Genomic DNA, 27,514 nt, shown 5'->3' with positions numbered 1-27,514 from the left:
CCGGGTCCCCGAGCATGGGGAGCTGGAGTCACCAAGGCCGCCCGGCCGGGTCCTACCCGACTGTCAGGTCCTCGGTGCTAGCGCTGCCCGGGCAGCCGCAGCATCTGTAGCCCGGCCCCGCTTGTGGTCCTCAGCCGGAAAGATAGCAGCATGAGTTCCGCCGCTGCCTAGTTTCCTCCCCCTCCTCTTCTCCCTCCTCTCTCCTCTTCCCCAGACCACCTCCTCCTTTCCCGCCCCTGCGCTCCTCTTTTCCCTTACCCTCTGTCCTCCTCCCTCCCCTCTACCCTCTCCCTTCCCCTCCCTCCCCCGCCCTCTTCCTCTCCCTTTTCACCCTCTGCCTCCTCCTCTTATCCTTTCTGTCCTCCTGCTTTTCCATCTATCCTTTTCCCTCCCTCTTCCCTCCTCCCTCCATCCTTGTTTTCCCTCCATCCTCTTCTTTCCTGCATCCTTTCCCTTCATTCTGTCGCCTCCACCACTACCTCTGCATCCTCCTCCCCTGCCTCACCATCATCCTCCCTTCCTCATCATCATCCTCCTTCCCTCCTCCTCTCCTACTTTTCTCCGCCCCCAGCCCCCGCCCCCGTCCCCAAGCCTCCGCCCCTTAGCCCCCGCCCCCAGCTGCCCAGTCCCCAGCAGCTCAGTCCTGCAGTGAGAGTCTTGGGAGTCCATAGCTAAGCACCAGGAGCTGAGCACTGCCCGCTGTGCCTGCCTGCAAGTCTGACATGGCTCAGGAGAAAATGGAGCTGGACCTGAGCCTGACACATCTTATGGGGGAACCCTGAGGAGATCCCAGCGCCCCCTAATCCATGGGCTCAGGTGAGCAGGGTTGGGGAGAGGGGAGTACAGGGTTCAGGGGCTCCTTGCCTGCGTGCGAGCAATCTTCCTTCCTTAAAGTGCACGTTTGAGCTCCTTTGGGCTCTTCGACCTGAGGGGGTGGCGACTCGTTTGCTTGATAGTGACTTGGGTCCCAAGGTGGAGTGAAAGTTTAATCTCCAACTTTGGGCAGTGTGGAGAAAACGGCTCCCCCTCTACCTGGGGCCATGTTGTCCCACTGTAAAAGGAACTGCAGAAAGCTTCTGGCTCTTCTGACAGGTTACTTGCCCGACTAACTTACACCGGGGAATGTCAGATCGAAGCCCCTGGAACTAGATGTGCAACTTGACACCTGTCTCTCAGAGCTGCTATTTCTAAGCTTAGTTTAGGAATCCCGGTATTAACAGAGGTTTACTTTAATAAATCACACTTTATCTAATAACTTGTAATTAAGTGGTATGTTCACATCATAGTACGTGATTTGGATTTGCTCTAATGTTTTCAGGTTCCAAAACTGCCTGAAATGCATTGCGGTGAATAAAAAAGAAGGGTAGTCTGTAGCTTAGGGTCAGTGAAAAGGCAGGTTTTAGAAAACGATGGAGAGAATCGACTCTTCAGTTTCAGTGGTAGGGTCTTGTGTTTTCATGTGAATAAGTCATCGAGGGTCTATTTTAAGGTAGCATCTTGTAATAGTGAAGGTTAGGTTGGTTCACCTCCTGAGCCTATTGTATTTCACTTTTATAAGGAGACAATTCATCTTAGGTAGAGAGCCAATTTGCGAGACCCTGTAGAAATGGCATTAGTCCAAAAAAGGAGATGAGAGTACAATTAGCCAAAAACGTATTAATCAAGCACAGTGAAGGCAAAGAAAGAGATAATCCTTGCTGTTGAACTGATTATAACATCCATATTTTGGGGAAAAAACAGTTTGACTTTTTCATTTATTAAATATAATTTTGAAACTGAGGGAATGTAGGAGTGACTTTTTGCTTTCCTGTTGCTGTCCTTGGCCCTGAATTTCTTTTGGTTACTATAACAATAAACTGGTCTTTTTCTGATTGTCTTTTGAAATCTCGTAAGCAAGCAATTGCTAGGGACTTCAGCAATTCTGTTGACCTGCATTTAGACTATTGTGGCAAAAAACATACTGTTTTTTGAATCATGATTTAAGTAACGTAGCATGATGTGACACAAGAAGGGGCGAGGAGACCAGGCCTGGTCCCAGTTTTCACTAACTAGCTATGATCACGAATGAGTCATTTAACCTTTCTGAGTCTGTTTTCTCATTTGAAAATTGAGAGAGCTGAATTAGGTGATCTCAGTGGGCCCTGAAAGCCAGTGCAGTTCATTTCTGAAAATCCTTCTGGAATTCTCATCCTTATCGTGGCGTCGCCCTCTGCTAGGCACTGCAGGGATATTATAAAACATGCATAAAAAACCTCTCTACCAGTGGTTTAAGACACATCCACATCTCTCTTTATTAAGAGACAAGTAGGTGTCTCAAGAAGCATCTCATCTCCCAGTGTACTCTTTGGGTTCAAAGGAGAGAGTGATTGCATTCCGTTTGTGGATTGAAGAGAGGTTTGTGCCATGCCTTCACTGAAGGGTATGGCATTCAAGATGATGTAGAAGGAGAGGAAGGATTTTAATAGATGGTGGCAGGAGGGAGAGCATTTGAGGCAGAAGGGCAACAATCTCTGCTATGTTTATTCCATCCAACAGCAGAGTTCAAAGGTAGAACACATGTTTAGGGTGAAGGGGGAGATGTCTTGATCCACCTCGTATTGTAGAACAATGCTCCTCGCCCCTTTTCGCATCATGGCAAACACAGAAAACAGTACTCATTGGTTCTCTGGGGTAAACAGATGAGGCTGCTCAGGTCTGGTGGTAACCGGTTTGGGGGCGTAGCTCTGACCAGAAGCAGCTAGAGTCAACCAGTCTGGAGCTCCGCCTGCACCACTTCTCCCAGCTGCCCCCGACCACTGAGATCAGTATCTCTGCAAACCTGTAATCCATAGCACACCACTTGGGAAGCTCTGCAGAGAGGACGGTGAGGAGTTCATTCTCTGTATGAAATGAGGAGCCATGGAAGATTTCGTTGTTAACTAGAGAACTGATGTTAATATATTTGAAAGAGATCTTCCATTAGAAAAATGACTAATTTTGGTTTTTTGTTTGTTTTTGTTTTTTTCAGTGACCTTTCACAGGTTTTTCAACCTTACACACTTAGAACTCGGAGGAATAGTACAACGGTTATGAGCCGTCACAGCCTGGTAAGTATAGAAGTAAGTATCTGAAGTGATTTAGATTGGAGAAAATACTTTGAAATGGAGGTCTTTCTTAAATGATGTGCTATGCACAACTGTTTAAGAAAGAAAAGATTGATTTTACCTATCTTATTTACTGCTTATGCTGTGACCATTCAGCTTTTGGTACAAAAAGGATACATGGTTAAAAATTTTTCTTTGCTGTGGGACTTTGTATTTTTTAAAATTGTTCATTATTATTTGTCACTACTTGCATCAGGCTTGTGAGGTAAGTCAGGATTAACTTCTAATTATACCTGAGAACAGTGGTCTTCATTTGTCCTAGGATGCACAAATCACTTAAAGGTAGCACAGTGTTTGTTTCTGATACTTACCTGTTAAACAATGCTGGTTTTCCAAAATGAAGACTACTTTAAAATGCTTGTATTTATATTCTCTGAAGAGTTACTGAATGTGACTGATCTCTGTAGCCAGAGCTGTCAGGGATTGCTTTATTAGTTGGTCACATTGGGATACATTATGATGAGGTTTTTTATATGGTAGCAGTTCACATGTGAAACTCACTTATCCAGCAGCTTCAATTCTCTGGAAGACATCTAAGATGAAAGAAGACAGATCCCTAAATGGCAGAACTAGATTTCCATAGTCTGTGCACAGAAGTTCATCGGTTTATTTATAGGAGAGCCTCTGACCTCTGAATCATCTAAAATGTATGCACAATTATAATAAGCTTCCAATCCAATAGTGTGTGAGAAGCAGCAAATTAGAAGGGATGCATTTTGGTTAAAAGTATACTAATAGCTGCTAGCAAGGGAGGAGAGGGAAAAACTGAAAAACAGACATTTTTAAAAATTTGTTTGTGGCTAATAGTATAAGGGCTAAAAGCCTGTTAGTACACCCCAAGCATGTCACTGGTGTAGAATCATATAATAATTCATGTTCTTAAGGATACCTGGGTCATTAACTTATTCATAAAGTCTAGTAATACCTACACTTGTATAGTATTTTACCCATTACAAAGTACTTTCACATATTTAATTGTCATAACAACTCCTATGAAATAGGGAGGGCAAAGATATTTTTCCCAATTAAAAGAAGCAGCAGCTAAAACTCAAGAAGTTAGAAGTGACTTGCTCAGAATCGCACAATTAGTAAGTGTAGAACTGGGATTAGAACAGAGATCTCCCAGTGCCATTCTGTTTGGTATAATTTGTTTAAGAAAGGGAAAACTAGAATGCATTTTAGAAAGATTTCCAACTGAAATGACTGAAAATACTTATGGGGGAAATGTTAGCTATCTGGAAGCTTTATTCATTTCACCTTCTTCTCTGAGGATACTGGAAAATATTACTTATTTTTGCTGTATATATGAAAAATGTTTATACATGTTATACAGCCATGCTCCTGATAACAGTAGCATAGCAAAGAAGGGAAAGTGAATTTGCCTCTCTACACTTCACTTACCTCTTTTGTAAGATGAGAAGATTCTTATCAACAGTGGTCTAGGTTCATCTCTCACTGAAATACCTAGTTTTCTGAAAGGACCATGGTGACTCACTGCTCTTTGTTGATCCTGATGCATCTTTTCATTCCTGCCCCTCTCCTTTCTAGCATTTTGGTCTTCCAAAACTCAGTTTAATCCTTATATCTCCTCTGGGCAGGCTTCCACAACTATCATAATATTAATTACACTATATACACTCTATCACAGGATGTGCTATAAATCTTAATACATTTATCTGTGTCCCATGGTAACCTGTGATGAGTAAGGTGTTGACAAATGAAATGGACTGGATATGCAGATGTAGGATCTTCATGATTCACCAGCTGATTAGGTATAAGGACTAAGAGAAGGAAGACCCCAAGTGATGGAAATTTTGTGTGTTGGTGACCGGGGATTGGCGCTGCCTTTAGTAGGAGTAGAGAAATTGAGATGATTGGTAGTTTGAAGGGGAAGAAGATGAATTCTTTGGGACATAATTGGATTTAAGGTGCCTCTGGCCCCATGATATTCTTCAAAGCAGTATTCTCACTTTTTAAAAAAGATTCTGTCTGCTTCCAGTGTCACCACTTTTTACTTTGAGCAGATGACCCTTCTTACTTTACAAAGAAGACAGACACCTATCTTGTGTAAATGTCAGCTTTCTTTGCCTTGAAATGTCTTTAGCTTCACTATATGGCATTTCTCCCCAATGGTTCATATGCTTTTGACTCTCCTGTTGCTTTGCTTGGTCTATCATCTCCTCTCTGTCTTGTATCTTTTCCCTATTCCTCACGAGCTCTCTTCTTTCCACCTTCTCCAGACTCATGCATCTGATGGGGGAAAACAAACTGTTTTCTTTTTCGTAGGTCTCTCCTTCCCTTTTCCTTCCCCTCTCCAAGCTCTTTCAAAGCATAATCTACACTCCACTGCCTCTAATTCCTTGTCTCCTCTTTTCTGGCCAGTTTGTACTCATGCTGCTTCTACCACAACTCCACTAAAAAACTGTTCTTGCAAAAGTTACCAGTGCCCACTTAACTGCCAATGTCAGGGGCCTCATTTCTTATCCCCTTTGAGCTCTTTGCTCTATTTAACCCCATTAGCCAGCACCTCCTTGGAGTTCTGGCTCTTTTTGTGTGTGTGGTTTTTTTTTAGCTGATACATTGCCCTGTTGTTTCTAGTACTACACACAGCTTTGCTCTGTTCTTCTTTCTGGTCTACTTTCCGGTTTTGTCTAAAATTGTCAAGTTGTGTATTATGTAAATATAGCATGTAAATTTCTGACTTTGTCCGCAGTTAGTTTTTGGCCATCCTCATGTCAGCTTTCCTGATCGTTTCACTGCTTCTTCAGTTTCTTGGGTTTCCCTAACTGACACATGTGTGCTCTCTTCCGCAGTCTCCTGTTGGAGAGTCTTCCTGCTGTATTTGCTCACCTTGTAGCTTAGTGTTTTCTAAATGATCTTATTAAGAGTTCGCCAGTGGCCGGACACAGTGGCTCACACCTGTAAGCCACTTTGGGGGGCCAAGGCGAGCGGATCACGAGGTCAGAAGATCGAGATCATCCTAGCCAATATGGTGAAACTCTGTCTGTACTAACACACATTTATCTTATGCTCCAGTCTCCCTTAATGGTTGTAAAATTAGCTGCGCGTGGTGGTGTGTGCCTGTAGTCCCAGCTACTCGGGAGGCTGAGGCAGGAGAATGGCGTGAACCTGGGGGGTGGAGCTTGCGGCGAGCAGAGATCATGCCATTGCACTCCAGCCTGGCAACAAGAGCGAAACTCTGTCTCAAAAAATATAAAAAGAAACTTAGAGCATTTTATTACTATTTTATACTGCTCACTGCATTAGTATTCAAAAAAGTTTTAATAGTGCGGGGCCTCTTAAACAGGGTGATTGTTACTTGGTTTTATAGTATTACGAGTTCATTTGTAGTTTGTTATAGAATAAATCGTAGTAGTTTTTTTTTGTTGTTGTTGTTGTTGTTGTTGTTTTTTTTGAGATGGAGTCTTGCTCTGTCTCCCAGGCTGGAGTGCAGTGGTGCGATCTCGGCTCACTGCAAGCTCCAAGCCGCCCCCCCCCCCCCTGCTTTGTTCACGCCATTCTCCTGCCTCAGCCTCCCGAGTAGCTGGGACTACTTGCGCCCACCACCACGCCCGGCTAATGTTTTGTATTTTTAGTAGAGATGGGGTTTCACCGTGTTAGCCAGGATGGTCTCGATTTCCTGACCTCATGATCTGCCTGCCTCAGCCTCCCAAAGTGCTGGGATTACAAGTGTAAGCCACCGCGCCCGGCCAGTGGTTGTTTATATGACGACCACTAGAACTCTCTAAGACCTGTTGATATGAATTGTGTCTTACAGTTTGTGACCAGCTTGTAATTATTGTGAAGGAACATAATTTGTCCTCCAAATCATTTCTGCTTTGTGTTATTAAAAAATGATGATCTAAGGGAAAGCATCAGTTATTTTAAGATACACCTTGTCTTTCCAAGTTTTTTTTTTTTTTTTTTTTTGAGACAGAGTCTCACTCTGTCACCCAGGCTGGAGTGCAGTGGTGCGATCTCGGCTCACTGCAAGCTCCGCCTCCCAGGTTCACGCCATTCTCCTGCCTCAGCCTCCCGAGTAGCTGGGTCTACAGGCGCCCGCCACCTCGCCCGGCTAATTTTTTGTATTTTTAGTAGAGACAGGGTTTCACTGTGTTAGCCAGGATGGTTTCGATCTCCTGACCTCGTGATCTGCCCGCCTCGGCGGTGGATTACAAAGTGGTGGGATTACAGGCGTGAGCCATCGGGCCCAGCCCCAAATTGTTTTTTGTTAACTAGTAAGATTTGTAGTGATAACATGTGATGAGATTTTAGAATGGATTTGGATCGTGAAAGCAAAGCCTCCTTATTGCAGTTTTAAAGTGTTTTTGAAAAACATCAATCATAGACAGAATACTATGTACCAGACTTATTAGCTTGTCTTCCCCCATTGCTGCATTGGTAATAAAAATTAATAGCGTTGGTTTTTTTTTTTTTTTCTTTCCCTTCTCATGTAGTTCTCTATTTTAGATAAGTGGGATAATGGATATGTCTAAGGCCTATAGTCTTTATTTCTCTAAATTTACGTAGCTTCACATTCATTTGGGAAAAGTGCTGAAGTCAGTGTCTGTCTAGCAACAGATGGTGCTTTGAGGTTGGACACCTGGTGTACTTTTTGAAGACTAAATATACTGCCTCTAGTGCATTAATGTTCAGTGATCTAAAGAGCTAAATTTCGAAGAAGAATATGAAAACTTACCTTGGAAGAGGTTGTACACCAGTACTGACAGCAGACTGCTGCTTTGTGATTCGGAAAATAGTAAATGTTTACTTTTTCTTTCCAGTTGCTGTCATCCTCACCTAATCGTATTCCTAGTAGCAGACTGCATCAGATCAAAAGGGTAAATTTTACTTACTAGCTCAGATTGGAAATTTTTTGGATTTTACATTTTTATTTTTATTTTAAAGATTTAGATATTAAAATGAGTTGGGATGCAACTCTGGTTAGTTGGAGACAGATTATAATTCTTCTGGAGTGTGCAGATAAAATATACAAGCGGCATGAATATTCTACTCTACTGTGATTATGTCAATGAGGTAGAAAAGTCTTTTTATTTTATTTGAAGCTGAGAACTTTGTGGATAAAAATTACAGTGTGTGGAAGAGTTAATATTTTGTCAGTGATCCTACCTTTTTAGCACATATGTTTGTCTTTACAGGAAGAAGGCCTGGATATGATGAACAGAGAAACTGCACATGAAAGGTGAGTGCTTTGCAAGAGCAGGGCCTAGCCTAATAACTATCTTGTTTGTAAACACTCATGGCCCTTCCCTTTGTTTGTTTTAGGGAAATGCAAACGGCAATGCAGATAAGCCAATCATGGGATGAGAGCTTGAGCCTGGTAAAGTTTGCTTATTTCTGTTTGGTTTTCATTTTCTAGAAACTTTTATGTTGTTCACTGGCTTCATTAATTTTTTCGCATGCTTCTGTCCCCTTCTACTTCCAAATTGATACTTGTTTTTTGATCTCTGCTTTTCCAACAGAATATTAGAGTCTGTACCTTTCTCTTTGGAAAATCTGGGTGTGTTATAGTAGTAAATAAGAGCTGTGATGTGCTGAATTTATTATGAGGAGATGACACTTTATGTTTACAGAGTGACAGTGATTTTGACAAGCCGGAGAAATTATATTCTCCTAAGAGAATTGACTTCACTCCAGTTTCTCCAGCACCTTCACCCACCAGGGGATTTGGAAAGGTAGGATAATTGACAGGATATTAAGTCTATTTCACAAACGGAGCTGTTTACTCTAAAACACATACAAATCACACCACTTTTAAAGTACCCAATGCCTTGAAGGAAAATCAATGAAAACTATGGCAGTAATTTGGAAAATATACATATATATATGTAATTTAGTTATGAGACACACAGACAGCCAAGCAATTCTAAGGAAATTGTTTCTGTCATTTTGAAAAGAACCTTTTGAAAATGGCTGTGGGTCTGGTATGGTGGCTCGTACCTGTAATCCCAACTCTTTGGGAGGCCAAGGCGGGAGGATCACTTGAACTCAGGAGGTCGAGAGCAGCCTGGGCAACATGGTGAGACCCCATCTCTACATTAAAAAAAAAAAAGATACAAAAAAAATGAGTCGGGCATGGTGGTGCACACCTATAGTCCTAGCTCATCAAGAAGGTGGGGCAGGAAAATGGCTTGAGCCCAGGAGTTTGAGGCTGCAGTAAGCTCTGATTGCATCCCTGCACTCCAGCTTAAACAAAAGAGAGACCCTGTCTCTAAGAAAGAAAAAAAAGTAAGAAAGAAAACTGGAGTGCTAGAACTATTTTAATATTGAATATGTTTTTTTCTAGTAATGTTTTTCACCATTCTTACAGATGTTTGTGAGCAGCAGTGGGTTGCCACCAAGTCCAGTTCCCAGTCCAAGACGATTTTCAAGGTAAGCAAACTTGAATTTTAAATGTGGTTGAAGTACCATTCATTACATTTATCTCTCAGATTAGCTTTTTGTGGCTCGGTGCGGTAACTCATACCTGTAATCCTACCACTTTGGAAGGCCGAGGCTGGTGGATCACCTGAGGTCCAGAGTTCAAGACCATCTTGGCCAACATGGTGAAACCTCATCTCTACTAAAAATAGGAAAATTAGCTGCGCCTGGTGGCAGGCGCCTGTAATCCCAGTTACTCGGGAGGCTGAGGCAGGAGAATCGCTTGAACCAAGCAGGCGGAGGTTGCAGTGAGCTGAGATCGCATCATTGTACTCCAGCCTGGGCAACAGAGCAAAAACTGTCTCAAAAAAATATATATATATTTTTCCCAATATTTCACTGTGAAATTTTCAGACATCAAAAGTGAAAGAATTTCACAGTGAACACCCATATACCCACTGCCTATAATCTACAGTGAACACCCATATACCCACTGCCTATAATCTACAGTGAACACCCATATACCCACTGCCTATAATCTACCATTAACATTTTACCAGAGTTTTTTCTTTTTTTTTTCTTTTTAATTTGAGACGGAATCTCGCTGTGTTGCCAGGCTAGAGTGCAGTAGCGCAAACTCGGCTCACTGAAACCACTGCCTCCCGAGTTCAAGCAATTCTCCTGCCTCAGTCTCCCGAGTAGCTGGGATTACAGGCGTGCACCACCACACTCGGCTAATTTTTGTATTTTTAGTAGAGATGGGGTTTCACCATGTTGGCCAGGATGGTCTCTATCTCTTGACCTTGTGATCCGCCCACCTTGGCCTCCCAAAGTACTGGGATTACAGACATGAGCACAGCGCCTGGCCCCAGAGTTTTTTTTAGGGGGGATTTAATGCTGATTTATATTTAGTGGGGACACACACACACACGCACGCACGCACGCACACCACAATAATCCTTTTTAAGAATAAGGAAGAAATGTTAAAGTTCATAGACTAGTCAAATTCAATTTCGCTCCTGTTGCCCAGGCTGGAGTGCAGTGGTACAATCTCAGCTCACTGCAACCTCTGCCTCCCGGGTTCAAGTGATTCTCCTGTCTCAGCCTCCTAGGTAGCTGGGATCACAGGCATGCACCACCACGCTTGGCTAATTTTTTGTGTTTTTCATAGAGATAGGGTTTCACCATGTTGGTCAGGCTGGTCTCAAACTCCTGACCTCAGATGATCCGCTTACCTCGGCCTCTCAAAGTGCTGGGATTACAGGCATGAGTCACGGTGCCCAGCCCCAAATACTTTTTAAATAAGGTATCTTTTTTTCTTTAAACTGTTGTGGGTATTTTGTTATATGGCATATTTTTTTTTTTTTTTTTTTTTTTTTTTGAGACGGAGTCTGGCTCTGTCACCCAGGCTGGAGTGCAGTGGCCGGATCTCCACTCACTGCAAGCTCCGCCTCCCGGGTTCACGCCATTCTCCTGCCTCAGCCTCCCGAGTAGCTGGGACTACAGGCGCCAGCCACCTCGCCCGGCTAGTTTTTTGTATTTTTTAGTAGAGACGGGGTTTCACCGTGTTAGCCAGGATGGTCTCGATCTCCTGACCTCATGATCCACCCGTCTCGGCCTCCCAAAGTGCTGGGATTACAGGCTTGAGCCACCGCGCCCGGCCTGGCATATTTTTTAAATGGCTTAAAATGCTGTTGTATTATTCCAGGTTGCCATATGCTGGGTCAGAGCATGTATTGGCATTTCAGTTATTCAGTTACACAAGAAGTTTCCATTTTAGTCATTGATATGATTGTCCATTTTATTTATGTATTTGTTGGGCTGGACTGCTGTTTTATCTTGCATCTTGTATGTTCTTCACATTATCCTGTTTGTTTTTTCATCAAAGCAGGAGAAGTCAGAGTCCAGTCAAGTGCATTAGACCCAGTGTTCTTGGTCCTCTTAAAAGAAAAGGTATGTAGCAGCATGGTGACTATAGTTAGTGCTACTGTGTCATATACTTGAAATTTGCTAAGAAAGTAGATCTTAAGTATTTTTACCACACACATACAAAAGGTAACTAGGTGAAGCAAAAGATGTGTTAAAAACTTGACTGTGGCCTGGGCACAGTGGCTCATGCCTGTAATCCCAATACTTTGGGAGGCCAAAGCAGGTGGATCACCTCAGGTCAGGAGTTCAAGACCGGCCTGGCCAATATGGTGAAACCCCGTCTCTACTAAAAATACAAAAATTAGCCGGGCGTGGTGGTAGGTACCTGTAATCCCAGCTACTCGGGAGGCTGAGGCAGGAGAATCACTTGAACCTGGGAGGCGGAGGTTGCGGTGAGCTGAGATCGCGCCACTGTACTCCAGCCTGGGCAACAGAGTGAGACTCCATCTCAAAAAAAAAAAAAAAAATTTTTGACTCTGATCATCATTTCACATTATGTACATACATCAGATCATCACATTGTATACCTTAAATATATGTAAATTTGTTTGTCATTTATACCTCAGTAAAGCCGGGGGGGAAAGAAAAAGATAAGCATCACGCTTCTGGTCTTAAACCTAGCCAAGCTTGAATTAAAAACTAGAACTCCTGTCTGAAATGAGCTAACAGCATTGCTCTCTTGTGTTCTAGGGAAACTCAAAAGTATTCTTCCGAATGTTTGCTCTACTGATTTTCAGTTTTGTAAATGAGTTATTTGATACATCTGTATTTTCTTATACTTCATAACAGTTTTATTCATATATTCATTATCATTATATATTCAAAAAATTGCCTCTCGGTTATCTAAATATGAAAGAGATGCATAGTTTATAAATTGCAGAAATATATGCTAATACCGTGTCAAACATATCCATAAATGTGCTGTTTACTCAAATATAAGGTGAGGTTTACCCCCTCATCAAATTATGCCTCATCAAAGCAAGAATTGCCTTATATTCAATTCTACAGAGTTTTTTTTATATAACAGGGTGCTCTCAGTTACCTTGTTTTGAACCACAAAGCAGTAGACTAAAATAGTTTACTTTAGTATCAGTCAACACTAGTGCTAGATGCTTATAAAGGGCACCTGATGGCATCTCTTTAAAAAGGCAACACAGGTCTGTAATCCCAGCACTTTGGGAGGCCGAGGCAGGAGAATTGTTTTGAGCTCAGGAGTTTGAGACCAGCCTGGGCAACATGGAAAAACCACGTCTCTACAAAAAATACAGAAATTAAGCAGGCGTTGGTGGCTTGTGCCTGTTGTCACAGCTACTTGGGAGGCTGAGTCTGGAGAATTCCTTGAGCCCAGGAAGCAGAGGTTGCAGTGAGTCGAGATCACAGCCTGGGCCACAGAGTGACACCCTGTCTCAAAAAAAAAAAAAAGCAATACAGGTTTTTGTCTGTTTTTTGAGACCAAATTTCATTCTTGTTGCCCAGACTGGAGTGTAGTGGCGTGATCTTGGCTCACTGCAACCTCCACCTCCTGGGCTTAGCGATTCTCCTGCCTCAGCCTCCCGAGTAGCTGGGACTAGAAGCACCCACCACCACGCCTGGCTAATTTTCTGTATTTTTAATAGAGACAGAGTTTCACCATATTGGCCAGGCTGGTCTTGAACTCCTGACCTCAGGTGATCCACCTGCCTCGGCCTTCCAAAGTGCTGGGATTACCCCACCACACCCAGCTGGCAACACAGGTTTATTCATTATTCCTGGGGATATGACTACACGATTGCAAGTGTCAGGTGTTATTTTAAACAAGTCTTAACAATAACTCTTTTTTTTTTTTGAGGCAAGGTCTCGCTCTGTCTCGCATGCTGGAGTGCAGTGGTGTGATCTCAGCTCACCGCAACCTCTGCCTCCTAGGTTTAAGCTATTCTCCTGCCTCAGCCTCCCAAGTACCTGGGATTACAGTAGTGCGCCACCATGCCCAGCTAATTTTTGTATTTTTAGTAGAGACAGGGTTTCGCCATGTTGGCAACACTGTCCTCGAACTCCTGGTCTCAAGTGATCCACCTGCCTCGGCCTCCCAAAGTGCAGGGATTACACAGGTATGAGCCACCACGCCCAGCCATTAACAATAACTTTTTTTTTTTTTTTTAAATTGAGACGGAGTCTTGCTTTGTTACCCAGGCTGGAGTGCAGTGGTGCGATCTTGGCTTACTGCAACCTCTGCTTCCTGGGTTCAAGTTATTCTTCTGCCTCAGCCTCCCAAATAGCTGGGATTACAGATGTGCACCACCACGCCCAGATAATTTTTGTATTTTTAGTAGAGATGGGGTTTTTGCCATGTTGACCAGGCTGGTCTCAAACTCCTGACTTTAGGTGATCCACCTGCCTCGGCCTCCCAAAGTGCTGGGATTACAAGCATGAGCCAACCGCGCCTGGCCAACTGTACTTTTAAAAGCAATTCAGCAAGTGGTTTCTTTGTGCAGATCACCTTCAGGGCCAATAAACAGACCAACTTTTCTAATGTTAGGGGTACAGGTATTTGTGGCTTTGAAAACTTTCCAGTCATAGGATCATACACAGATTCCAAAAGTGCTGTATTTCAAACAACTTAAAATTAAAGATCGTGTGCTCTGGAAAATAGTTCCTGATATGGTGACAATATTTGTATTTAATATATAAATTTTGTTTTATAAACAGTTTTTCCTCGATCTTGTAGGGAGTTATTTGTAGTCCTAGGAATGTTCTCAGTAGCTAGTAAGTGAAAATAACAGCTGGAAATAAAGCTATTATTGTTATTATTACTAACTTAAAATTTGTTGCAGGAAGTTGAAGGAATTAGTATGGTAGTTTAGTTTTACAGCTATTCCAAAATACACCAGCAGATGGAGGAATTCTTTGCTCAAAAGAGCTAAAGGCTTTTACTAGTGAGGCAAACTCAAAAGCCCAGCAGCAACTTTTAAAAGCTGCATATTAAAGCATGGAAAATAACAACTTTTGCAGATTTTCAGCAATTTTCAGAATAGTCCCAGAGGAAAGATAATTAATTGATAACATGGACAAAATGAATGTTGCGTTTGTTCTTGCTTGATCTTTTTTCATTCTAAGAATCTTACACAGTTTTAAGTTCAAAGTTACTAATTTTCTGCTGGAGTATAGACAGGCTCATGAATTAAATTGTCTTGAACATTCCGTTTTCAAGCTCAGATGAAGAGCTTCAGAACCAAGGAATGTGTATGTTTTAAATAAAATCAGAGCCTGATTTTAAAGGAGATTATTCTAACTTAGGGTTTTACTCTTTGTACTCCTGGTAGCAAAATGTTAGGCAGTATCCCTGTTGGTGCAAAGTTTTTCTATTAGCAATTCCGAGAAAATCTGTAGGATTGAGGTGGTCAGTACAACACAAATTTTGTGAATTGAGTAAGATTTGCTTTTGATTACAGATGTGTTTTCAAACTTATCTTTTTAATCTTCATTTTCATTAAATAGTGTGAAAGCAACTTTTTACTTATACACTACTTATCATTTTTTAACCAGTTTGACACCATCTTAGGAAATGTTCAGATATCAAAATGTATAAAACCAATAGGCCTTGCTAACCATGTAGCATACAATATTCACTGTGAGTTTCCGCTATCTGGGAATTCTTTATCTCTACTGTGGTCAGCCTTGCTTCATTTTGCCTGATGCAGTCAGTATTCTACTGTCCTGTTAATGTGAATATGTCCATAGCACGCTGTGGATAATGAGTGAGAAGTTTTTTACGGCTGCCGACTTTTTGGTTGAGTTTATGTGGAAGCATATTTCTCCACGTTAAAGCACATGGGAAAATAGTTGTAAGCAGTGGTTTGAAGAAGTATTCTGAGCTTTGGTTAAACAAAGGTCATCCTATTTTAGTACCACCCTGTATTTGTAAAATTGTTTTATAGTAGCATCATCTCTTTCTGTTTCAGGGGAAATGGAGACAGAAAGTCAGCCCAAGAGACTCTTCCAAGGCACTACCAATATGTTATCTCCAGATGCTGCGCAATTGTCTGATCTCAGTTCATGGTAAAAAATGAAATAAAATGAAAAGTATATTAGAGTATAATCCATTTTAAAAGAGCCACATGGAAAGTATATTGGGATAATTTAAAATATTTTCAACTTCTTATCCATGCTCCCATGAAGGGGAAATCTCTGTGGAGGATAATGTGAAAAAACAGATTATTTTAAAGTCAAGAGTATTTCATTTGGAAATGTATATGTCTTTCTGACACCTTCGCTTTCGTTCCCAGCTCCTGTTAGGTCAGCCTGTCATTAGTTGCCAATGGTGTGGCAGTGCCAGCTGCTGGCTGGTGTGAGAAAGAGTCTCTGGGTGGCTGTGGGTAATGTGTACTGATTGTAGCTGCTCTGCCTGCATTTTGTATCCAGTCCTTTCAACTTAGCAGAGAATACCAGGATTCTCTTAAGCATAGTATTCTCTGATTAGCATTATCTATTGTTATCTTTTTGAAAATTATGAAATATTTTGTCACAGTGCTAAGGTTTCATTTTTATAATAACATTTCCTGATTCTTATGGTCTAGTCACACACATGTTTTTTAAATCTTACTCATCCTAGTTTAGGTCTTTAAGGGCCTTCAGTGTTTTCATGAGAACGTTAACTTCTTTTCCTATACCTGAAGTTGAGCACTTGCGTGCTTATATATACGTTGGAAGGAAGGGGAAGGAATAAGTAGCAGTGACCAGTTAATATTTTGAAATCTTTCAGTATGTTCTGATCAACTCACTGAATACTTGTGTAATCAATTGTGTACTGTTTTTCAGAATTGTTTTTGTTCCCTAAGTTTTACAGCTGAGGATTTTTTTTTTTTGGTGAGATAGACTCGCTCTGTTGCCCAGTCTGGAGTGCAGTGGTGTGATCTCGGCTCACTGCAGCCTCTGCCTCCTGGCTTCAAGAGATTCTCCTGCCTCAGCCTCCCGAGTAGCTGGGACTATAGGCACGGGCCACCATGCCTAGCTATTTTTTTTTTTTTTTTTTGTATTTTTAGTGGAGCTGGGGTTTCGCCATGTTGGCCAGGCTGGTCTCGAACTGCTGACCTCAGGTGATCCCCCCACCTCGGCCTCCCAAAGTGCTGGTATTACAGGTGTGAGCCACCGTGCCCAGCCTGAAGGTCTTTTTAAAAAACCCACGAGGGCACTCACTTTAAAAATAGCAAGATCATACCCTCTAAATGGAAAAAGTGTATAAGCCACTTATAAGCTATAAAGATGGACGATCCCTTCTTCCCAAATCACTTATTCATTGTTCCGTGTGAAATAACTTGTACTTCTAGTTGACCAAGAAGTCACAGATTATTCTAGTTTGTTAGTCTTTTTGATCAGTACTATTCTAACCTTGGAACAGATAGATGCCTTTTAGAATTGTTCTAGCTATTTTCAACCCCATAGTCTCTTTTTCCTCTCATCTCTGTAATCCTTGCTAGTTCAGTGTGCTAATTTTGGTAGAGTGCCTTTCCAGGTATGTAGATGATGGCAAAGAGAAAACTTCTGAAGCTTGTCAAGAGGACTATTGGGTGAAACTCTATCCTTAGTGGAAAGTGCATATCACTTTTATGGTAAAGTGTTTTAATATAGGCACATGACTATAAATAGGTTTGCTTACCTAGTTACTAACCAAGTGACCAAGTTAAGTAAAATATATGACAGCATTTTACCAAGCTGAAAACATACAGGGTGAGGTGACTTATTTTTAGATTGTCTTTGGCTGACAGTGCAGGATGCCGTAAAACAGGTTCATGCAAATAAGTAAGAAAGGAAAGAGAAGGTGCAGTGTGTACGAAGGTCTTCTCTCGTTGTCCAGACATTTATTCCTCTGAGCAGCACAACCTAAACCATCTCTAGCAGTGGCTGTTGTGAGGCTTCTATTTCCTTGTCACTACTCCTCTATCCTGTAGACCCATGAATGGCTAGGAGAGCCCTGGAAACGTCAACATTGGTGATGAAGGAAACTTTTATTTTTATTTTATTTTTATTTTTTTGAGACAGAGTCTCGCTCTGTTTCCCAGGCTGGAGTGCAGCAGTGCAATCTCAACTCACTGCAACCTCCGCCTCCTGGGTTCAAGCGATTCTTCTGTCTCAGCCTCCTGAGTAACTTGGATTACAGGTACGTGCACCACACCCGGCTGATTTTTGTATTTTTAGTAGATACGGAGTTTCTCCATGTTGTCCAGGTTGGTCTCAGGTGACCCACCCACCCTGGTCTCCCAAAGTGTTGGGATTACAGGCGTGAGCCACTGTGCCTGACCAACTTTTGATTCTTAAACATAAAAAGCTGTTGCGGCGTGGTGGCTCATGCCTGTAATCCCAGCACTTTGGGAGGCCGAGGCAGGCAGATCAGGAGGTCAGGAGATCAAGACCATCCTGGTTAACACGGTGAAACCTCGTCTCTACTAAAAATACAAAAAAATTAGCCAGGCATGGTGGCAGGTGCCTGTAGTCCCAGCCACTCGGGAGGCTGAGGCAGGAGAATGGCGTGAACCCAGGAGGCGGAGCTTGCAGTGAGTGGAGACTGCGCCACTGCTCTCCAGCCTAGGCGACAGAGCGAGACTCTGTCTCAAAAAAAAAAAAAAAGTTGTTGCTTCACACAAGAGACATTTGCTTTATTCACAGCCACTCATAGAGTGTCACAAGCCAAGTATGGTTCAAGTAATCTGCAAAAGAAATCTGTTACTCAAAATTCACAAAACTAAGTGTCAAAGATAGTTAAGTCATTAATTAAACGTCCAGATGATGTTTTTAGTCAGTCTGCAGCAATTGTACTTCTGAGGTTATTAAAGCTTAAAATTGTGCTGAGACTTTGGGGACACCTTATATATTAATGATGCTGACATTTTTGCCTGTAATTAAGAGATTTTAAAATATGATTTACTTCTTTTATATAAAAAATGGATCCTGGCCAGACATGGTGGCTCACACCTGTAATCCCAACACTTTGGGAGGCCGAGGTGGGCGGATCACTTGAGGTCGGGAGTTCAAGACCAGCCTGGACGACATGGTGAAACCCCTTCTCTACTAAAAACACAAAAACTAACTGGGTGTGGTAGCGCATTCCTGCAATCCCAGCTACTCTGGAGGCTGAGGCAGGAGAATTGCTTGAACCCGGGAGGCAGAGGTTGCAGTGAGCCAGGATCGCACCACTGGACTCCATCCAGCCTGGGCAACAGAGCGAGACTCCGTCTCAAAAAAAAAAAAAAAAAAAATTCTGGATCCTGCTTTTGCAGAAACTTTTTTTTGAGACATAATCTCACTCTTGTTACCCAGGCTGGAGTGCAATGGTGCAGTCTCTACTCACTGCAACCTCCGCCTCCCTGGTTGAAATGATTCTCCTGCCTCAGCCTCCCGAGTAGCTGGGATTACAGGCATGCACCACCACACCCGGCTAATTTTGTATTTTTAGTAGAGATGGGGTTTCTTCATGTTGGTCAGGCTGGTGTCGAACTCCCAACCTCGGGTGATCCACCCGCTTCAGCCTCCCAAAGTGCTGGGATTACAGGCGTGAGCCACCATACCTGGTCTTTTTTTTCTGTTGTTGAGAAAAGATCTGGTCTATTGCCCAGACTGGAGTACAGTAGTGTGATCATGGCTCACTGCAACCTCTGTTTACCGGGCTCAAGCCATCCACCCACCTCAACGTCCCGAATAGCTGGGACTACAGGTGTGCACCATCTCGCCCAGCTAATTTTTCTGTTTTTGTAGAGACCGAGTTTCGCCATGTTGCCCAGGCTGGTCTTGAACTCCTGCAGTCAAGTGAACTGCATGCCTTGGCCTCCCGAAGTGTTGGGATTACAGGCATGAGCCACCGCATGCAGCCTCTTTTATCTCTTTAATGCAGTTTCATTAATCAGAATCAGACATTCACATTCTTAGAAATGGGGCTAGAGATAGGAATCCAGCTGTGTTCTGGTTTCTGCTACCAAGGTTGGCAACCTACTTGATAACAAAACTGAGGAATCTGTGCTAGGCTTGATAGGGCTGTGGCTAATTTTTTATTTATTTACCTATCTGCTATTAATCTGATAGAACCCAGCTTATTGACTGAACAAGGCACAAAGTGGTTCAGCCAGATGGGGTGATAACATAAATCAAACCGAATATCTTAGTTTTGTGATTACTTTTATCATTGGATGGTTTTAATGATTTGCTATTTTAATGAAACTACAGAAACAACTGCCCTCTTTTAGAGAGCAGAAAAGGATCAGATCATTAGATGTTATCTTGTCATTTAAATATTTATAGTTTTTTCCTGCCCCACCCAACAAAAGGAGAGATGGCTTTTATAGCCTTTAGATTGAAGTTTATGTACTAGATAACAATCGTTAAAATCTGACATCTTTTGAAGCATAAATTAAGTTTGAAATTTGAGTGTGGACCCATTTGGAGTTTGTGTCCAGTTAGGCATACTTTTTCTTTCTTTTCTTTTTTTTTTTTTTCCAAATGAAAATTTCCAAATCTTTGCCAACCAAATCTGGAGGACATTATCAACCACAAGGCGGGAGTTATGTCATTCTGCATTTAGTCCTTATGGACATCAAAATTTGAGCATAACTCAGAAGTCTACCTTTGCCTGTGCTTTGATTCTTTCTGCATGTTGGGAGCTCTTAATCTGCTCTTCATTCTGTTGGGAGTGAGACTGTGTGTGTCTGCAGCATACTATATAAAATAAAGGAGTTTTCAGGGCTGCTGGCCATACGGTGACGATTAAATGATAGTGTCTTTTTTTTTATGAAAGGAAAACTTATGAATTTTCTTACCCCATGCATCAGTGTTAATGTGATAGTTTTAACACATTTTTTTGTTAAATTGGTCTTAGTGGTTCTAACACTATTTTTAATATTATATGTATCATGCCAAAATTTCATGAATATGTGACAAGTACAAAAAATAAGTTTTAATCATTAATAGGAATGTGTATGTCTGTACACATCTCTAAAGTACACGTGTATACACACACACACACACTTTAGAGATGTTTATGTGAGCCACTTAGACATCTGTGCTGATAGTTTAAAACTCCTGTCTACCTTCACCATAAAAATGAGCAAGTTAAAAAAAAAAAAAAACACTCCTGTCCTCAGCATGACTGCGGACTGATATTTAAATATGTGATCTTAAAAACTTAGAGGTTATTCAGAAGGATAATACTAGGACCCTTAAGGTAAGATAGTAGAGACCAGAGAACATGCCATATATATCAGTTTAACCCACAGCAAGGGGTGTGGGGATGCCCTACAGTCATACCTTATACCAAAATCTGTGCTAGGCTTGACAGGACTGTGACTAATTTCTAATGCATTTACCTGCCTGTCATTAATCTGATAGGACCCAGCTTATTGACTAGACAAGGCACCAAGTGGCTCAGCCAGATGGGGTGATGGCATGAATCACACTGGACATCCTACCTTTGTTATTACTTTATCATTGGACTGTTTTAATGAGTCACTCATACTTCATCCTTAGTTTTTCTAGACAGAGGGCATTACCTTAAGTCATAAGTACTTTTGGTTGTGTGGTTCAAATATTGCCTCAATATGTATATTCAGTGGCTGGAACACATTCGTTCCGTTTTGATTCAGGGATTCCTATGTCCAATTTGAATTGTCTAGATCCTTTTTTACTGTTGTCTGGCTTTCGGCCATTAGTGTAAGTAAGGTTCATTAGCACTTCCGTCAGGGCTTAAGCTAGGAAAGAAAGAAGAGATGAACTCAAATTAGTCCAGACCTCGTTGCTTTTAGAAGCTCTGGTAGAAGAGTTAATAGTAGACTCTGTGAAAATACTTTTGTGCAGTGATGTTGCTGTGGGTTAAAAAATCATGTAAGTCTTACTTGACATGGATAGAATAACAATGAGTGATTTGTGACGTGAAGTCTCTGCTTCCATGACCATGAGTAATTGTGCCAGATTAATTCAAACGGAAACTAGATTTTAGTTAAGTGAAAATGTCTGGTTAAAGATTTACCAAGTTCTGAATCTAAATTGCAGTGGAGACTAAATGTAAGTGTGCTATTTTCTGTTAATGAACAAAATTATATATATACATTTATATTTTAATAATAGGGAAGACATTCTGAAATGAAATATTCAGGGCTTTTTTTTTCTGCTTCTCCATTAGCTTATTTCTCTTAAGGTAAATCAGCAGTGTTAGAAGTCAGATTTCACTGCATCAGTCCTGTTGTGTGTTTTTGAATGAATACAGGATTCACCCAAGCAAGCAGGCCTTATTACAAATGGAATCTTTTAACCCAGGGCTCACCGTAAGTCTAGTGGTTGGAATAAAGAATTCTTTATTTATATTCAGATTATCTGCTTGGTGGCCAAGTTTTAATCTAAGCCCATTTCTTCCTGCCAAGTAGCATAGAGCGTGTCCTTCAGCTGCCCGGCCAATATGTGCTTTAGGAAAGTAAATTCATTTTAATATTAGTCTAGGCAAAAACCTGCAGGAGGAAAAATCGCATATGTTCCAAAGGCAAATAGAAAGGTCTTTTGATTTTCCAATGCCTTGGATTATCTGTGCAACTTTCTTTCAGTAGTTTGAGTAATTCATATTTTAGATCCATTTTGCCATTTGGTTGAAAAAATATCGGAGCCAGCTAAAATTTCCAAACTTCTTACTTAAAAGTGGTATTATTAATGATGCATTTGACAGCAGTGAGTGTAGAGTAGGAGTAGTGTGGAATATACTGTTTCCATTTTTACTTTTACTTTTCTGAAGCCTATTTGTAGTCTGTCTCCACCTAAAAACAATCCACAAACAAGAGAATGAAATGACATTTCAAAGAAAAGTAGACGAGTAGAGAAGCAAGGGTGGGAGTGATATATTTCATTGAGGGTAGTACAGGGCCCAGAAACTTTCTAATGTACCATAGATTACTTTTAACACTAGAAATACATTAACTTGGAAATTCAGAAAAATGATAATATTAAAGACTCCTAACATTTTCGGCTCAGCATGTTAGACTGGAATGGCCTTTTCAAAGGAGCTAGTGACCAAAGTTAAAACTAGAACACATGTTCCTGATTTCCATAATTCCTTCTCCAATTCTGTGCTTTTTTCATTTTCAAAAATAAAAAGTGTCTGTGTAAATTCTAAAACTGCCCAATTACCTCTCCCGCTTTGTCTGTCACTGTGTTTTCTTCACTCTCTATACCCCAGCCACAATAGTCTGCTTTTGTTTGGTTCCTAGAACTACCCTTGCTTCCTCCCAAGTCTTAACTAGTTAATGCCTGCTCATCCTTCAGATGATAGCAAATATCATCTCTGGGGAACCTTTTCTCATTCCTCCGAATTAGATTAGGTTACCCATGTTATATATTCTCATAGCCCCTTGTATCTTCCTTTATCACTTTTATTGCAAATTATAATTACATATTTATTAGCATGGTTATTTAAATGTCTGTCTCCTGCACAATACTGTAAATTCAATGAGGGCTGGGACCACGTCTGTTTTAAACACTGTTGTATTTCTAATATCTAGTGTGCGTCCTGCACTTGGCAGACACTCAGTACATATTAGAATAAGTGAATGATTGAATTCAGGGCAAATATAAAGCATAGATCTTATTATTGGATTGATGGAAATCAAAGCCAGAAAGACAGCTTGATGCCAGACTGTAAAGGCTCTCAGTTCCCTGCTGAAGTATGGAGCCAGATTCATGAGTCAGGCCAGGTTGATGGTTGGGAACAGTGAGCCCCTGGGCTGGATAGGGAAGGAATCCCTGGGCTGGGTATAGAGGTGCTTGATGTCCAGATCTGGAGTTTTACTGGAAGGATAGGAACAGGTGCCAGTTGTCAGGATAAAGAGGCAACAGATAATGGGTACTGAGACCATGAGTGTAGATTATTCATTGTAGAAGCTTAACTGGAGAATGACTGAAGGGATCAAAGAAAGGGACTCTTCTAGAAATAGACCTTTGGGTTTTGAAAGCAAGAAGAAAGGAAACAGTGTAAGGAATTATAAATCGCATAGAATTGGAGGGGGAACCCATTTAAAAATGTGTTTGAATTGAAGGCCCTTTGGGACTGGGGAAGTGATCAACTCTAGGGGAGTTGAAAGACTTTGTTTTAGAATAGAGGAACTATGAGGCAGTGTACTTCATCGAACACCTCTGATAGTCCGAGTATGGTTACCTCAGTAAGTAACTACTCCTCTTGCTCCAAGCCTGATGGGAAGATAAAAAGATAAACATAAGGATAGAAATTTCTTGAGCTGAAGTGAAGTGAAGGAACTCCCTCCCAAAAACCATGGCATGTCAAGAGGAACGTTTATTGTAGGTTGGATGGTCTGATGCCTCCAGGGGGGACAATCAAATGATACAGGACCTCGAAGAGTCTTACTTTGGATTTTTGTGGCTTTATAATGTAGTATATTATGTAGTTCATTGCTGTGGCTTTATGCTTTTTTATTATTTACAAGTGATTTACTGATTTGTGAGCTCTTGAAACTGTGTCATTGCATGTTACGTTTACCCTGATAGTTGCATTTGCTTATAATTCTTTTTGCTTTGTCTTCAGTTCAGATATTTTGGATGGCAGTAGTAGCAGCAGTGGCTTATCCTCAGACCCGCTGGCTAAAGGCAGCGCTACCACAGAGTCTCCAGTAGCATGCTCCAATTCATGCTCTTCGTTCATCTTGATGGATGATCTCTCACCCAAGTGACTTAACCATTTCTGATTCAACGTTTTAACTGCTGTTTCCTACATAAAATGTTTAGTGGGGAACGCAGAGAACTTTGATCCATAATGAGGATTAAAGTTTTACAGATTTCACCCATTCTGATGCTATTATTACTCTTTGGCATCTCTCTTCTCCAAAGTTCAATTTTGTGAGCCTAATGACCTTAGCTAATAATCTGGTTTTGCTGATCTCATTTTGGATTTAGTGATTAAATCTCAACTGCTCATTTTTGATTGCTTAGAGGAATTTTTTTTTCTTAGTGCCTCAACACCTATTTTGAGTTTATACATTTAAGAAAGGCACTGATACGTATTGCCTTTAATGGTTCTTTTCCGCAGCAGTGATATGACAGATTTGATCAGAAATTCTCTTGCTTGAGAGATTTTTTTTTTTTTTGTTCTTCGTTGACTACATAGTTTCAAATCTCTATTTCATAATATATAAATTGCTTTTAATTATATTAAATTTTATTTTTCTGCATCAGCTTAAAGTACATTATTTTGTTTTCCTTTCCTGTTTGAGCCGCTTATGCCATTTCTCACAGAGGGGAAGAAATACGTAGTTGCTTTCATTACCCTTATTGCTTCTTTGCTGTTGGGGTGTGTGAAGTGAGCATTGATTTTAGTGCTGAGAATGTAAATGGACTTACAGGATGCTTGGATTAGTCACCACAGGTTCTTATGACTTTGCTACCACAGTTGATATATTTCTCCTCAAACCTGTTGCCCTAAGGAATATATAAAATATTGTTGATATTTCTAGGTGGTGTTATCAAGGAGAAGAAATTCCTGCCTTGACCCGATGTGTGGAGCATCTACAAATGAATGAATAGTTATTTACACACAAACCACTGTGTACAAAAGCGTCCATGGAGCTGTCAGTGTCTCGGGTGGCATTATGAGGCCTCAGGTGCCTTGGGGTACATTGTCATGCTATAAGGGATGTATATCATAAGGTATGGTGGAAGAGGGGCCTTATGTGTATGATTGCCACATACTGTTTCTGTTGCTGCTTTTTTTCCGATTCCTTTTTGTCATTGGATTTGTTTGTTTTGTCATGTGGTGAATGGTGTTTCAGTTAATTGTGTTGCCGCCAGAATCAGAATCCAGTTCTTGTTCATACTGCCTTATAGTTATTGTGTTGCCACCAGAATCAGAATCCAGTTCTTGTTCATACTGCCTTGTAGTGAGGGCAGTTTAATATCTACAAAGAAGCTTTTAGGAGCTGAAGAAGTCAATGTGATTGTGCGTTCTGCTTTTAAGAAGCTGTTTCAGCTATGAACTGTGTACATGCTCTAAGTGTGAAGTACCATAAGTTATTTAATTTTTAAAAGAGGAAACTCCTGAGTGAGCTGTTTAAGAAATCTGAGTGTAATCTATTGTTACGTTATTTATAACTAGGTAAAATGTCTGTCGTGATAGATTTCCTTTAATGTTCAGATATTGTGGTTGGGTTGTCTATATTTAATATGCAGATTTGCCTGCTGGAATCATCATAATCCATTTTAAAGTGAATGTAAGAAATGAAAACTACTGCATTTGTGTCTTTTGAAGGCAAAGATCCTTGGATTTTAAAGGAAGATATGTGCTTTGAAGGCACTCAGAGACTAGTAATAGCATATGGCTTGAAGGGAAACCCATTCTCTTTCAATTACAAGAGAGCATCACTTAGCGTGCAGTAGTTCTATTATAGCATCCGATGTGTCCTTTATTTTAAATTGTAACCATAACAGCCATTAATGGCTTTATTTCTTGTATTGCTCTCATCTGGGAAAAGTCTACTTCTTCAAACGTAACATAAATATATCTATTATGAAGCTTGTCCCCTAGTATGCCATTATAAAGAAAAAATTCTTCGATGGTATGCAGTGTATCTATTCTGTTTGTAAAGGATCATGTCAAAATGTTCTGCCTCTATAATGATAATAGATGGTTTTGTCTTTCAGGAGATTTATCCACCTACTGTCTTCTTTGCCTTAAAGGGACACTTGGCCATCATTTTTAGACTCAAACTTAACACTGTTAAGAAATAACTGAAATATGATGGTACTTACATTAATTTTTGAAATTCAATGGTGGGATAGAATTAGGTCAGGAAATGGAAATTGTTCCAATGGTGTGAGAACTAGGAGATAAGATGATTCACTTTATTATTTAAACCAAGCTTCATTTTTAGTTTTTGTTGTTTAAATGAACTGGAAAGTTAAGTTTTTGCAGGGATTGTTTTGAAATAAAGAGATACGCTAACTCACAGATGAACTTTGTTGATAAGACCCCTTTATTTTTATATAAAGTCTAATATTTGAAAAGTGATTGTTATAAAGTAAAATTCTCTCTTCCTATTCTAATATATATCATATATTTCAGGCTTCTATTTGAAAACAGGTATAAAAGATGATATGATGGAACCCTATAATGTTTTTTGCTTGATTGACTTATATAATCACTGTTTCATGATTACTGCTTTTGGAATAATAGGAAGTTTTGTGAAATGCTGGCCTTGTGTATATCTTAGAATAAATTTAATAAAGTGTGTATACATGCATAAAATTTACTAATGTTTTAAAAATCTGTCCTTCGTTCTTATTAATAATCATTTTCTGCCCTTATATCCCAATAGTTTATTCTCTGTGTCCAGTTGCAGGTCAGCTTTTGAGTAAAAGGATATCAGAAACACAAAAGAACTAATAGCTATGTTGAAGTTGGGGCTGTTTGCAAAAATGAAGTGAAACCTCTCCACATAATCAAATTTTCAAGAGTATTTTGTCGAATTTGACAATTTAGAAGGTTCTTGCCAGGGTCATACATCTTTCTTCCTCGTTTTCAATTTAATTTATCTTGTTGAATTTTTTACATATTGATAAGCCTCTATAAATTATTTTTAGAACAAGATTGGGGTGGATAAACAGACAAAAAGGTCCGGGCATGGTGGCTCACGTCTGTAATCCCAGCACTTTGGGAGGCCGAGGTGAGCAGATCACGAGGTCAAGAGATCAAGACCATCCTGGCCAACATGGTGAAACCCCCGTCTCCACTAAAAATACAAAAATTAGCTGGGCATGGTGGCGGGCACCTGTAGTCGTAGCTACTCAGGAGGCTGAGGCAGGAGAATCGCTTGAATCTGGGAGGCTGAGGTTGCAGTGAGCCGAGATTGTGCCACTACACTCCAGCCTGGTGACAGAGCGAGACTCCGTCTTAAAAAAAACAAAAAACAAAACCAGGCAAAAAGCCTTTTATGTATGGTTCAGATTATTATGTTTTATCTTCAGTTTCTTTTTATTTTTATTTTTTTTGAGGCAAAGTTTTGCTCTTGTTGCCCAGGCTGGAGTGCAGTGGCACAATCTTGGCCCACTGCAACCTC

General features: G+C 40.8%; 1 protein-coding gene across 1 annotated transcript; it reads left to right on the top strand.

The window, feature by feature from the left end:
- Nucleotides 1-722: 722 nt before the first annotated feature.
- On the top strand, nucleotides 723-26,707 carry FAM122B (family with sequence similarity 122B). Its single transcript, XM_033201897.1, is given in 11 exon segments — nucleotides 723-747; nucleotides 750-816; nucleotides 3,008-3,098; nucleotides 7,928-7,984; nucleotides 8,303-8,346; nucleotides 8,430-8,484; nucleotides 8,738-8,839; nucleotides 9,475-9,536; nucleotides 11,413-11,477; nucleotides 15,392-15,488; nucleotides 23,992-26,707. Coding segments are annotated over 11 exon segments (810 nt in total). The 3' UTR covers nucleotides 24,137-26,707.
- The last annotated feature ends 807 nt before the right edge of the window (nucleotides 26,708-27,514 follow it).

This window comes from Trachypithecus francoisi, unplaced genomic scaffold (assembly GCF_009764315.1).
Source record: "Trachypithecus francoisi isolate TF-2019V2 unplaced genomic scaffold, Tfra_2.0 Lachesis_group6, whole genome shotgun sequence".
NCBI classification, from domain to species: domain Eukaryota; kingdom Metazoa; phylum Chordata; class Mammalia; order Primates; family Cercopithecidae; genus Trachypithecus; species Trachypithecus francoisi.
Note: the sequence above shows the minus strand (reverse complement) of the source record. Positions and strands in the feature narration are given on the sequence as shown.